The 12,830-nt window shown below is 38.6% G+C and overlaps 1 protein-coding gene across 1 annotated transcript; it reads left to right on the top strand.

The window, feature by feature from the left end:
• Positions 1-351: 351 nt before the first annotated feature.
• On the top strand, positions 352-1,008 carry LOC132369672 (proline-rich protein 2-like). Its single transcript, XM_059929345.1, has one exon. It carries the CDS (start codon positions 352-354, stop codon positions 1,006-1,008), a length of 657 nt encoding a protein of 218 aa, XP_059785328.1.
• The last annotated feature ends 11,822 nt before the right edge of the window (positions 1,009-12,830 follow it).

Genomic DNA, 12,830 nt, shown 5'->3' with positions numbered 1-12,830 from the left:
TGAATCACAACAAACAGCATTAAGCGTTACATAGGGGGCCCCACCCAGCAGTTTAAATGTCTTAAAGCCATTCAACACCACGGATTTCGCTTTGCTTACATGGTATTGTACAATCTTACTTTTACTCCTAGAGGTTGCTAACAGTTTAACCATATCTAGAAGCAGCAGCTCGCAGGAGTCTGCGGGGGTTACTAGCATGTTGACAACGTGCTCCGTCAGCAGCGCTAAACGCTGACGCATCAAATCTCGAAGCTCAGCGGGCTCTTCTCAAACGCTTGGGGTCGGCGGTTTGCCGCCGAGGGTGGCGTCTTCCTCCTGGCGGGGCGGCGGGTGATGCTGTGTCTTGTTTTGATGGCAGTGGAATTAGTGATTGTAAGCATCAGAGTACAATCAGCTAATTACACTGCCTACAAACCGAGCACCGGGCGCCCGCGGGCTGCAGCTCCCGGACGGTTCGCAGCGCCGACGCGGTATCCCCGAGCGGGCGGGCCGCGGGATCGGGCTCGCCGCGACCCCGCATTTCACCGGGGGCGACGCCCGACAGAGCCTAGGCGCGAGGCCCAGGACGCGGGTCCTCGGAGGACGCCTCCGAAGCCTCCCGGGCACTCTCGCCCAGCCCGCTGGCTGCGCTGGCCCCCGCCGGACTCGCTGCGCACCCTTGGCACTGCCAGCGGGCGGCGCTCCAGCGGGGACCTGCACCCCCAGGTTCGGGCCCCCCAGGCCCAGGTGACTCCCGGGAGCCCCCAGCCAGCTGGCTTCACCGGGGCCACCGAATCCCTGCGCCCCTCCTTCCCTGCCGCCGTCTCCCGCACCTCCCAGGGCCCTCCCGCTCAGGTTCCCTTCCCCTCCCCTTCGTTTTCTCGGGCCGGCTCCCACCTCCCTCACCCGGGTCCGGCCAGCCCCAGAAAACTTCTCTTCAGTTCTGGGCCCAACTCTAGAGCCGGCTCTCTCAACCCCGTGCGCCCCGCCGCTCCGAGTGGCCGAGTAACCGTGGCCGTGGCGGGCTAACCGCCCTTGGAACCCCGCGGGTGGAAGGGGCGGGGCGGGCGCGAGACAGGGTGGGATGGGGGAGGGGCTGCATGGGGGAGGGGAGGAAGCCGCGAGAAGGGGCGGAGGGCGGGCCCCTGTGGGGAACAGGCCCCGGAGACAGACACTGGTCTTGAGAAGTTCCCTGAGCTCCTCCCCTCCCCCCCTCTCCAATAAGTCCCACAGGCCCTCCCAGTTTTCAAACCCATCCGCGTCAGGGAAAACACCTTGCCGAGTACCAAATTGTAGCCTAGAATTTTCTAATGGGCGGTTGGCCTGGGTAGCCTGTAATGTGCAGGAGGACAGCCTTTGAGGTCCCATCTGTACCCTTGTGTTCCCCGTGGGTTCTCTCTTACACTCTCGGAGGGCCATGCAATAGGGTGGGTTCTGGATCTTCTAGTAAAAGAGTGAGACAGCCAGCTCATTAGTTAGATCAGAGTTTGGTCCACTTGAGATCAAGGCCACGGTTTTGTACTCTGTAGGTCAGCTTTAGGCAAAAATGAGCCCTACTTCCAGCACATAATTATTTAAATACCTGCTATATGTTCAGGACCTAAGGTCATTCATTCCACCCTCCCTATGTACAATCTGGATGGTAACACAAGGTGAACGTACATTATTTGCCATTCAAGACAGTATATAGTAAATTACTAAGGTGGGTAGAAATAAAGGGGGCAGGGTGGGGCATGTAGGAGAACTGTAATTGGTCAGGGAAATTTCATGGAGGAGGTGGCACTAGAGTAGGTCCTTGAAGCAAGACTAAATTTGGACATTCAGGGTGAGGGCTGTGGAGGAGAGAGAAACAATGTCTTGTGACCGGTTACATTTTCTTATTCTCACAATTCCACATTGGATGATGTAGATGTGTTTATGTGTGCATTTGGAGTAGATTGGGCAAAGAGGATAATTAGGATTTCTGGGAGACGTCTACTAATAATTCTTTCCTTTAGTTACTCTTTCCCCTTGTTTCCTTCAGTGCATGAATCAGGAGAGAATAAAGAATATTCTCTGATTACCCAATTTGTAGAACTCAATTGGAAGTAGCCCCCTGACTGCCCTTTGGTCTTCATGCACCCAGGATGGATTACTTGTTGTTGACCCCAAAACCTTAGTTCTAAATTATTGCCCACAAAGTAAAACTCCCCAGTTATAGATTGGTTCCCTAAACCCAGCAAGTGGTCTCATAGATGCCACTCAATGTGGATAGGCCCAGGTGATCTAGATCATTCAACACACATTCTAAGCTCACACTGTTAAAACACCAGAAGAACTTCTCAAGGATGAATTTGAGTGAGTTTTAGCATTATCTTTGAATATGAAAGACAGCCCATTGTTTGTTAAATGAATCATTTCTTCTGTGTACACCAAAGAGAAGAGTAAGAAACCAAAGTGAAGTATAAAATGTACAGTACAGAAAACGTTAATTGTAAAAATTAACTTGTAAAGTTAAATTGCAAAAGGCAGGTCATTTACAGCTAACTGTAATTTGTGTTCATTGTATCTTTGGGAGAGGCACAATGTTGTTGAATACATTATGTAAACCCCTCACATGCCTTTAACATGTATAATATACGAAGCCATATCAGGCAACATGCTGTAATCAGAGCTAATTAACCTCTGAGCTCTCTAGAGATAACTGAGAGCCAATTTTGTATTTTCTAGTTAAATATACATATATAAATAAAATCAGGAGCAAAATAGCCTCCATTCCATTAACAATATGCAGACTTACAAGCCTCGGTTAGGACATAGTTACAAAAGCAATTCTGTTCTTTCAAATTGTTAGTCATTTTTACCCAATACAGTATTTAATACCTCTTTTTTGATTGATGTTTTATGATTATTAGTTGCGTCTTACATGTCTTACCTGAGCTGAATTGCTGCCATCCAAGGCAATGGTTGCAGTAGATGCCTTGAAATTTAGATTTTTAAAACTTATCTTCAAAGGTGATAAAAAATAAAGAAAACTTATATAAAAGTCATCAATATGCGATGCATACTGAAATAAGATTTTTAAAATGCAGTTTATTTTGTAGGTAGCACAACTAAAAAATTAAAATAACGAGATGAAATGTGTGTGGCCTAATTCTGTTTAAAAAAAAAAAGAATGCTTGTTCTTAGGGTTGCTGTTGATTTGGCCTGCAGTTACTAGAGAAACTCCAAGGATCTCATTCCCTTTATGGTTCATGTCTAGACATGCCTGGAGACCAGGGAGACCCATGATTTAATCTAAGTAAGAATGCTTGTGGTGTTTTAAATGCCCAAACAGAAGAGTGCATTTGTTTTAGACAGCACCAGGAAGGTACCTTTCAGGGGACTTGTTTACTGTTGTATTTAATTTCTGGGCATTTGGTGATTAGGAAGGTGGGGAAGCTGCACTAAGGGAAGGAGGTGAGATTGGTTGTTAGGAGGAAACCAAGAAGAATGTAGAAAACAAATACGTTCTGCTTTAGCTTTGGCAAATTTATATTGGCTAAATTTATCACTCCTAAAAAGAACTAGAGTGATGTGAGTTGGGAATTACAAAAGATGGAGACAACTTATTCTCTGCTTACAACACACACAAACATACCCCCTGAACATTTTCTAACTTCCACAGCTTTTGTCAGGGAGGAAGAAGTGAAGAATCAGACTGAGGAGAAATTATTGGAGTTTAGAAGCTTCTTTTTAAACCTATTTTTTAAGTGTATATTTTTTCTTAGGAAATATAAAACCATGTTTTGATTTTTATGTAGATCAACAAATGTCAGATTACCTTATTAACATTCATGATACTATAAATAGGAACTAATTTATGTGTTGAAGCAAGACTAGATTGAGGTCAACTTGGTGCCTTTGAAGAACTAAAAATCAACGAATCTGTTTAATTATGAGAGGAGATTTTCTCTCAAGCTAAAATGAACTGCCAGCAATTTTTCTAATTTTACTTCTGATTCCATTTCATTGTACTCTCATTAGTAAGAGTGCACCAGATTCTTAATCAGCTTCGTTTCTACTTATTGATTAATCAATACTGTTGCTTTCCATATGAAAATGTTAAATTAATTTATCTTTTTGTAAATCAGAAACAATCTGAAAAATAAGCTTTATAATTAGAGTTGCTTGAGCACCTAGTTATGACCTAGCAGCAGGAGCAGTTATTGCATATTTGTCATCTTTAGAGAACATAGTCTAGGGATCTATGGTCTAGTTAAAGAGGAAGACAATTTCTATACATAGATAATTAAGATAGTTATAGTATATTAATTTTATTACTATATACAATATAAGTTGTATATTATTTATATACTTATATAATTATTTTAAATACCAAGATGGTTAGATTAATAGGTGCTTCGAGACTCCTGAATACTAATGTGAGCTTCATTATTGCCAACATTTAGGAAAAAGAAAAAAGGAAAACACCAAGGATTGGGACACAGAGAAGGTTATGTGGAAGCTGTGGGCTCGAGCCAGGTCTGGAAGGAAAAGTAGGACATAGATAAAGGGAAAAGATAGAGAGGGTGCTCTTGGTAGCAGGAGCAACTTATGAAGAAAAAACACAAGCAAATTCATGGAGATTGTAATACACATGGCTAACAGGAGAGCAATGAATGTGTCCCCACTGGGGAAATAAGATTAGAGAGTCAGGTAAGTAGGAGATAGATCCTGGAGCACTTTAGGTGTTAGGCCAGGGAATTTTAATCTCATTCTTCTGTCTGAGGGGCTGTGACTCATATGACATGTTGTTTTATGGAGATTAATAGAGTGGCATAGGTTAGAAGAGGGAGAGACAGAGGAGGCTTAGAGTCCATTTAGGAGATTATTTTAATAGCCCAGGTATGGAGTCACGCAGAAATTATGGTCTGAATGAAAGAGACTTTGTGAAGGGAACTTCACAGGACCTGGTGACTGGTTAGAGTGAAGAAGAGAACAAGATTAACCTCCAGGTTTCAGTGACAAGTAGAGATGTTGGCAGGCAAATATAGTGAGAGGAGAATTATGATGTATTTAGGTTTAGGTGTGTTTAGGTAATGGAAGGACATTGTGGTGAAGTTAGATATTTGGAGCTGGAACTCTGGAAAGAGACCAGAACTGAAAGGAGAGTTTTAATAGTTTTCTGAAGCTGTAATCGTTGTAATAGTTGAAGTTACAAAAATAAATGAGATCTCCAAGAGAGGTACATTTTCTTATTTTTCACTGAGCCTCTAGCACATGCTGTGATTCACTCAGGACAAAGTAGGTGATTATCAGCAATGTATTTTTCTTGAATAGAGAATAGAACAAGGAAAGCGGAATGCTCAGGACCAACTTTGAGAGCATCCATTTCCTATTTAGGGGCTGGCAGACGGAAGTAAACCTTGAGAAGGGTTAATCCACAAGGAGAAGCAGAAGAGAGGACTCACAGAATCCAAGTTGTTTTAAACAGGGTCATAGACACGTATGAATTCAAGGGAAACTGCTGCCTCCGCACCACCACATCGTAAAGTTTGGTCAGTGGAATTAGCCAGAGGGCGGAGGATGACCGCACTGGCTCCTCCGAAGGTTTGCTTTAGGGCTTGATTCAGTGAGACAGTCGAGGGGCAATGAACTTCTCTAGGCTATTACTAAACAGGTTAACTTTCCTGGCTGCTTCTCACCACTGATTAACCTCTGTCGCCTCTCTGAAAAACCTCAGGTAGATTTTCAAGGTTTATAGAGATAATTCGACAACTCTAGGGATTCAGTATGGCCAACAAGTAGACTGAGTACACAGTTGAAGAAAGTCTACTCTCCTTAAGAACTCTATGAAACCAAAAGGAGGAAATTGACTATCTTGTTAATTCATTTACAGGAACGAAAATACTTTAAAATGTGATTCTCTTAAGCATCACTCTATGACTACTTATTCTTGTTTTTGTTTCTAATCTCCCCGTTTGGTACTTAAGTCTTTTTTCTAGGCAGAATTTATATTCTTTAGTTTTTAATAATTACATAACTCTCATTTGTTACCTTTATTTCCTCTACAAACATAGAATATATCTCAAGGATTTCATCATGCTTACATTTAGTAAGGTTCATATTGTCCTTCCCCTCTTAGCTCATCTACTGCTTGTTTAAAATCCTACTTCCTGGGTAAGATCTTCCTTGGTGACCTTAGTTCATTTTGATATTTCCCTTTTCTCTTTGCACTTAATATATTCACTCTACAATTTATGTCTTCCATTAGTAAGATAATATTATTATTTAATACCCAAATTGCATTTTGAAATCAGCATTTTATTATACTATTAGAATACTATATTATTCTAATACTATACTGCAACAGGTCCAGGCAGGCCTTGGAAATTGTGAATAGAACAGTAGAATAACTGTTATAGTATACTATAGTATACTATAGTATACTATTATATATATAATAGTATATTAGTATACTATATATATTAGTATATATTAGTATATTATAGTATATAATTAGTATATAATTATATATTAATCACTATATGTATATTAGTATGCTAATAGTATTAGTATACTAATATATTAAATTAGTATATAATATATTAGTATATTAGTATACTATATATATAATAGTATATTATATATATATTATATATAGTATACTATAGTGTACTATTATACTATATATACTATTAGGTATATATAACACACATTTATTATATTAGCACAGAATGTTGTATATACATTTTCTTACACCCTGAATTATTTTTAGTGGGCTAACTTGGTTTCCAACTTGATGCATGATACATACATTTTTGTGCCCTCTAGGACAATGCCACTTAACCATGTGTGTGCTCAATAATGCACATGGAAAATACAAATAAAGTAGGAAAAAGGCTGTGGTAAATAAAACACTTGTAGGTAACCTTATCAAAAAGAAGCATTCTATAGTTTGATTCATTTAGTTTATCAGTAAATGAGTTTCACTTAGTAGATTAGGCAATTCTAAACTTAATTTCTTTTGGGTTCAAATTAATAGTACATGACTACAGAATTTTATTAGGTAACATTTTGGCATATGCAATTTTGTTTCAACAATTAATGTGACTTCCTTTGTATGTGTTTTGAATATAATGGGAGTGAGTTCATGTGTGGGTTTTAGACTAGTTCATTGCTTTATAAAATGGTGCTGCTTAGTTGCTGTTATCAAAAAATATATACTTTCTGTCAGAAGTGGGATTTTTGCTAAAACAGCTATCTTTTCCCCCTCACTAGCAATGATGTGCATTTGCAAACGGGTGGATGTAATTTGCAATTTAAGGAAGGGAAGCTAATGAAATCAAATAGGTCTGATTTTAAGGCTGGCTATGACATCAAAAGTCCAGTCAATTTAATGTTCAATTTAGATGATATTTTAAAATTATCTTGCCTATTTGAAAACTTCTATCATAAATAGTTTCATTTTATAGCTGAAGCTTAGCTAAAATTAAGAAGACAAATGTAGTGTCAAATTTTCAAGGTAAATCTTTATTGGAGAACCTTGAGGCTTGAAGATACCTTAGTGATCAAGTTGAATTCCCTCATGTTAAAATGAAGAAATGTGATTCTGGAAACTGCTACTTCTACAAGGTCATTTTGGTTATTTTCATGTTTTAAACCATTTGAATCTCTGTTTCAGGCTTAATGAGAAGGTAAAGTATGTCTGTGATGCTCTGTTTCCTTCTGTTCTTCATCCTCATTCTGAGTGACCAGAAGTCTCATGTATCCCCCATTTTGTGTGGTGCCTCCCCCAGGCTTTCTCTACTCTTCCAAACCTCTCCAGCCAGAACACAATTCTTTTGTTCTACTATGGATAACCCATCTGACATTTTCCAAAAGGAAATCCTGGAGAGACAATGTCTTAATCAGGGAATAAATGTCTGATAGTGGGAATTCTGGACATTACTTAAAAACAGTGGGAGAGCTGATTTTTTTGTCTTCAAAACTCAACACCCATTTTCTGTTCTACTTAAATATGAAGTTGGATTAGGCTCGCCCAGGCTGAACTGTCTGCTAAATTCTAGTTTCCTTTCAGTGGACATTACTATATGGGTATTAAATTGCCATAAAAAACCCAGTAGACCTCAATCTGAACCAACCATTGTTCTTTTTATACGGGTTCTTCTGCTGAGCTCATTTATTTCAATGATAACATTATTGTCTTGGTTACTAATGCTTGAAACTTGAAGTAATTTTGGAGTATCCCATTTCTCAAGCTCTGTATCCAAATGGTCTTGTGTACGTATCTGAGCTCTTTCTCTAGATTGTAAACCTCTTGAAAGGAAAGTTGAAAATTTTTTTAAGCCCACAGCACGTAGCAGTGTCTAATATGTAGTAGATAGTCACCGAATACACTGAGTAAATGTTAATTATAACAGAAGGTATAATTGTCATTAATGTTTAGGAGATGATTTTAATAAGGTGTTTAAGATCATCATAAACAAGTAACTGAAGGAAGTCTTGCATGACGTATAGTTTCTGTTTGATTGTTCTTTCCTGAAGTCTAAGTACACTGTTATTCTACTGTTCTATTCACAATTTCCAAGGCCTGTCTGGACCTGCTGCAGAAAATAATGCTAGGAAAGGGTTCAAAGCCTCATCAACTAATGTGTTTCACCAACTCAGAGTGCAATAGAATGGCATGTCATCGGGAAGGTGAAACAGTGAAAGAATTATTAAACACCATTTTAATGTTGTAAATGCAAACACAAACCATTTGAAAAGGAAATATTTGAGAATGTGCTAATAACATATGTTGCCTTTGGTTCTGAAGCAGATTTTATTTCAGCAGTATACGAGTAGTTGTCCTGATTTTCAATTTTGTCACCGCTAACATAAGTTAAAAAAAAAAATCTTTGGAAAAGTTATCTCAGCAAAGTCTAGAAAAGATGAGAATAAATGATGCAAATTTGTCATAACAATTTTTCTTAAGCTTAAGGCATTACTAAGCAATCAAAAGTGTAAAATAAAATTAAAATCTCCTTGATAGCTAGGAGATATCTATCTTAACGATATTCCACCTTTGCTGCTCATTAGAATCACTTGGAGATCTTTAAAAAATCCTGATGCCCACGTTGCACTCCATCCCAATTAAATCAGAATGTCCAGGGGGTAGGAGCCAGGCATTTAAAAAAGATATTAAGGTGATTCCAAGTACAGCAGTTTGGGAACTCCTGCCACTGAGTGAGGAGAATGAGAAATATATCATGGGAAGCTGAAATAAGTAAGATACTGTTGAAGTAAAAGGGCATTAAGGTCCTAGTCTCACCATTATCTTATGTGTTCTGCACTTATAGTAGACACTTAAATACTTACTGAATTGAATTGAACTAGCCTTATTAAATCGTGCCATTACTAGACATGAAGGTGCTCACCCATCTGTTTCCTACGGTCCTTATATTACCATTTCTCATACATCTTAATCATCAAAGATATTACACTAGCCAGTGCACCTCCTAATATGTGTTCCATCTCAGTTCATCACTGATGAAGTTTGTAACAATCACAGCACTCCGGCATGCCAGGAGCCATCTATATCCATATTCTATCCATATTCTAGTACCACCAGCCATGAGGTTTTTATTTCAGCCAGCAGGTGCGTAATCCACTTCCCAAATCCCATTTTAGACTCTGCTTCCTTACACATTCCTGTTACAAACTGTCTTAGACTAGGCTCCTTAGGAACAGCCTCTGAGATGGGGAGTTGCATGCAGAAAGTTTATTGGGGAGTTTTCTTGAGAAATACACGCATAAGGGAGTGAGAAAGATAGGATCGGGCAGAGGGAGAGGTGGACCAGTGATTTGGTTGTAGTAGAGGCCTCTGCCTATCTTATGGGGAGCTCTGGAGATGGGATGGCCCTTCAGAGTTGTTGCAAATTGAACTTGGGGGCCAGGCTTTTGTACCCCTACACTAGACAGTCAATGGTTGCGGGCCACCCCTTGGGCAAGGGATAACTATACCATGAGGTAGTTTCTGAGAGTAATTCCCAATGAGAGATAGAGCTTTGAGCCATCATCATCTGATAGTTCCAGTAGTTGGGGGATGATTGTATTGACGCTGAAGAGGGGAATGACTTATCGTTGGCCAATGGGAGCTCTTCATGTAGGCTTTTGTATCTTTTGACATGACCCATTGGTTTTTTATAGCTTTCTTGCTTTCTGGTGTAATACATTGTAGGCTCACCTAATATATTACCTGAATGAGAACTGGAATCGACCATTTCTCCAAGAATTTTTTTTTAAAGTGGGAAATTGTAATTAGAGACCACAAAATGAGTGTTAGCATTATTTATTGATTCTAGGCCTTTTTAGTGGACAGAACTAAAATACATATTTTAGTATGTTAAAAAAATCACAAATTCATATTAATATTGCCATTTCAAATTTAACATTATAGGATTTTTACTTAATTTCTTTGAGTTTGTACTTTTATTCTTTTTTCCTTACATTGAAAATCTTAGTACATGACAACATGGAAGTAAATATGTATATTACCCTATTCTATTCTCTCTTTATATATGTATATATCTATATATATATAGCTTCAAATTGTAATACTAATATTACTGTAAACATGGTACAGAATGACATTTTAAAAACATATCTTCATAGTTTTCTCTAGAATATATTCCAATGTGTTCTAGAATCACTTGAAATATTTCTTTTCTTTGTGTAGTTGTCACTAGATATAATTTTTATCTTGCTAGTAAAATATAAGCATAGTAGATCCTAAAATTAATTTTACTTTCCATTCATTTTGAAGTTTTGAGTGAAATTCATTTTACGATAGAATTAATTGGTTGAAGTGAAAATGACTAGTGAAGGAACACCATTTTGAAGCAGGATCTCCTAGGATTCTGTCAAATCACTCTTCTTGATCTTAATACTATTCAGCTTGTTTATTTATTACTTGTAGGAGGACATATTCTTGTCAAATTTACAGATAACATGTAGCCAAAAAGATAGAGAATTTAGTGGATGACAAAATCAGAGTGACAAATAATCTCGATTCCCTAATGGTCTAAATTTAACACAATGACATATGACAGGTACAGCTGAATATGTAGTTATCTTTTACTCCGTTTAATCCACAAAAGCATTAGAAAAGACATAATAAAATGATAAATATAAACTAACATATATTAATAAGAAAGGTACTTTTGAGTACTTAGTATATCTAGTAAATTCAGTTAGGATCCAAATCTGGCAGTCTGATTCCAAGACCTTAAGTACACGTCTTATCCACCTTTTTACAGATGATATTTTGAATATTAGAGCAGTTGAGAAACCTCTCCAAGTTTCTAGTAAGCTAGAGGACTGGGAGTCAATCCCATGACGCTTGATCTTATAGCTGATTTGTTTACTACTCTGCTGTACTGCCTTCCTGTAACAACTGCTACATACCCTCCACTAGGTGCTTTAATACAAAACATTATTGATTGTAGCTCGCTAACAACCCTATGAGGTCATCCCTCCCAATTTCACAGACAGGCAAATGAAAGTTCAAGAAGTTAAGCAAGTTGCCCAAGGTTACATGGATAGTGAGTTGTAAAGTTGCCATTTATACGTAGTCCTGTCTGACTCCAAAGCCCATATATTTAAAAAATGTTTAATTTATTTTTAAAAAATTTAAAAAATTTTTATACATTTTTAAAGGTTACTTTCCATTTACAGTTGTTACAAAGTATTGTCTGTATTTTACACCCAATAGTTTGTGCCCCCCACTCCCCAACCCCTATATTGCCCCTTTCCCCCACCTCACTGATAATCACTAGTTTGTTCTCTGTATCTGTGAGTCTGCTTCTTTTTTTGTTATATTCACTAGTTTTTGTATTTTTTTAGATTCCACATATAAGTGATATCAGACAGTATTTGACTTTCTCTGATTTGTTTCACTTAGCATAATGCCCTCCAAGTCTATCCATGTTGCTGCAAATGGCAAAATTTTGTTCTTTTTAATGGCTGAGTAGTATTCCATTGTGTGTGTGTGTGTGTGTGTGTGTGTGTGTGTGTGTGTGTGTGTGTATGCCACATCTTCTTTATCCATTCATCTGCTGATGGACATGTAGGTTGCTTCCATATCTTGGCAACTGTAAATAATGCTGCTATGAACACTGGGGTGCATGTTTTCTTTTCAAATTAATGTTTTTGGTATTTTTTGGTGTATACCCAGAAGGAGTGGAATTGCTGGGTCATATGGTAGTTCTATTTTTAGTTTTTTGAGGAACGTCCATACAATTTTCCACAGTGGCTGCACCAATTTACATTCCCACCAACAGTGTACAAGGATTGCCTTTTCTCTATATCCTCACCAACATTTGTTACCTGTGTTCTTTTTGATGATAGCCATTCTGACAGGTGTGAGGTGATATCTCATTGTGGTTTTGGTTTGCATTTCCCTGATGATTAGTGATGCTGAGTATCTTCTCATGTGCCTGTTGGCCATCTGCGTTCCCTCTTTGGAAAAATGTCTATTCAGGTCTTCTCAAAGCCCGTATTCTTAAGCATTATGTTGTGCAGGAAGGAAAGATGTGGCAAAACAATAGCATTAGCGAAAAAGACTAAGTGCTAGTTCAGCGTGAAGCAGAGGTATGATGCCACTACCACCAAGGCGAATGCCACCTGAGGCTGTGTTCTAGAAATACAGTATTCAGAGCAAGGGAGGTTAACAGTCCCATTCTATTCTGTCATGGCAGAGCACACCTGGAACATTGGGCTTCTGGGCTTTACACTTTGAAAGAAGATTACTGATGCACCTGAAACTCATCCAGATGTGAGCGCTGAGCATGGCGAAATGTCTGAGTAACATGTTTATGGGAAGAACTGTCGAAAAGCTAAGAATAGTT

The sequence above is a fragment of the Balaenoptera ricei genome, chromosome 8 (genome assembly GCF_028023285.1).
Source record: "Balaenoptera ricei isolate mBalRic1 chromosome 8, mBalRic1.hap2, whole genome shotgun sequence".
Lineage (NCBI taxonomy): Eukaryota > Metazoa > Chordata > Mammalia > Artiodactyla > Balaenopteridae > Balaenoptera > Balaenoptera ricei.
This window is presented reverse-complemented; position numbering and strand designations above follow the sequence as displayed.

Bases quoted from the DNA above. Each gene is read 5' to 3' on its own strand.
- LOC132369672 (XM_059929345.1), top strand. From the start codon at position 352: ATGGCAGTGGAATTAGTGATTGTAAGCATCAGAGTACAATCAGCTAAT.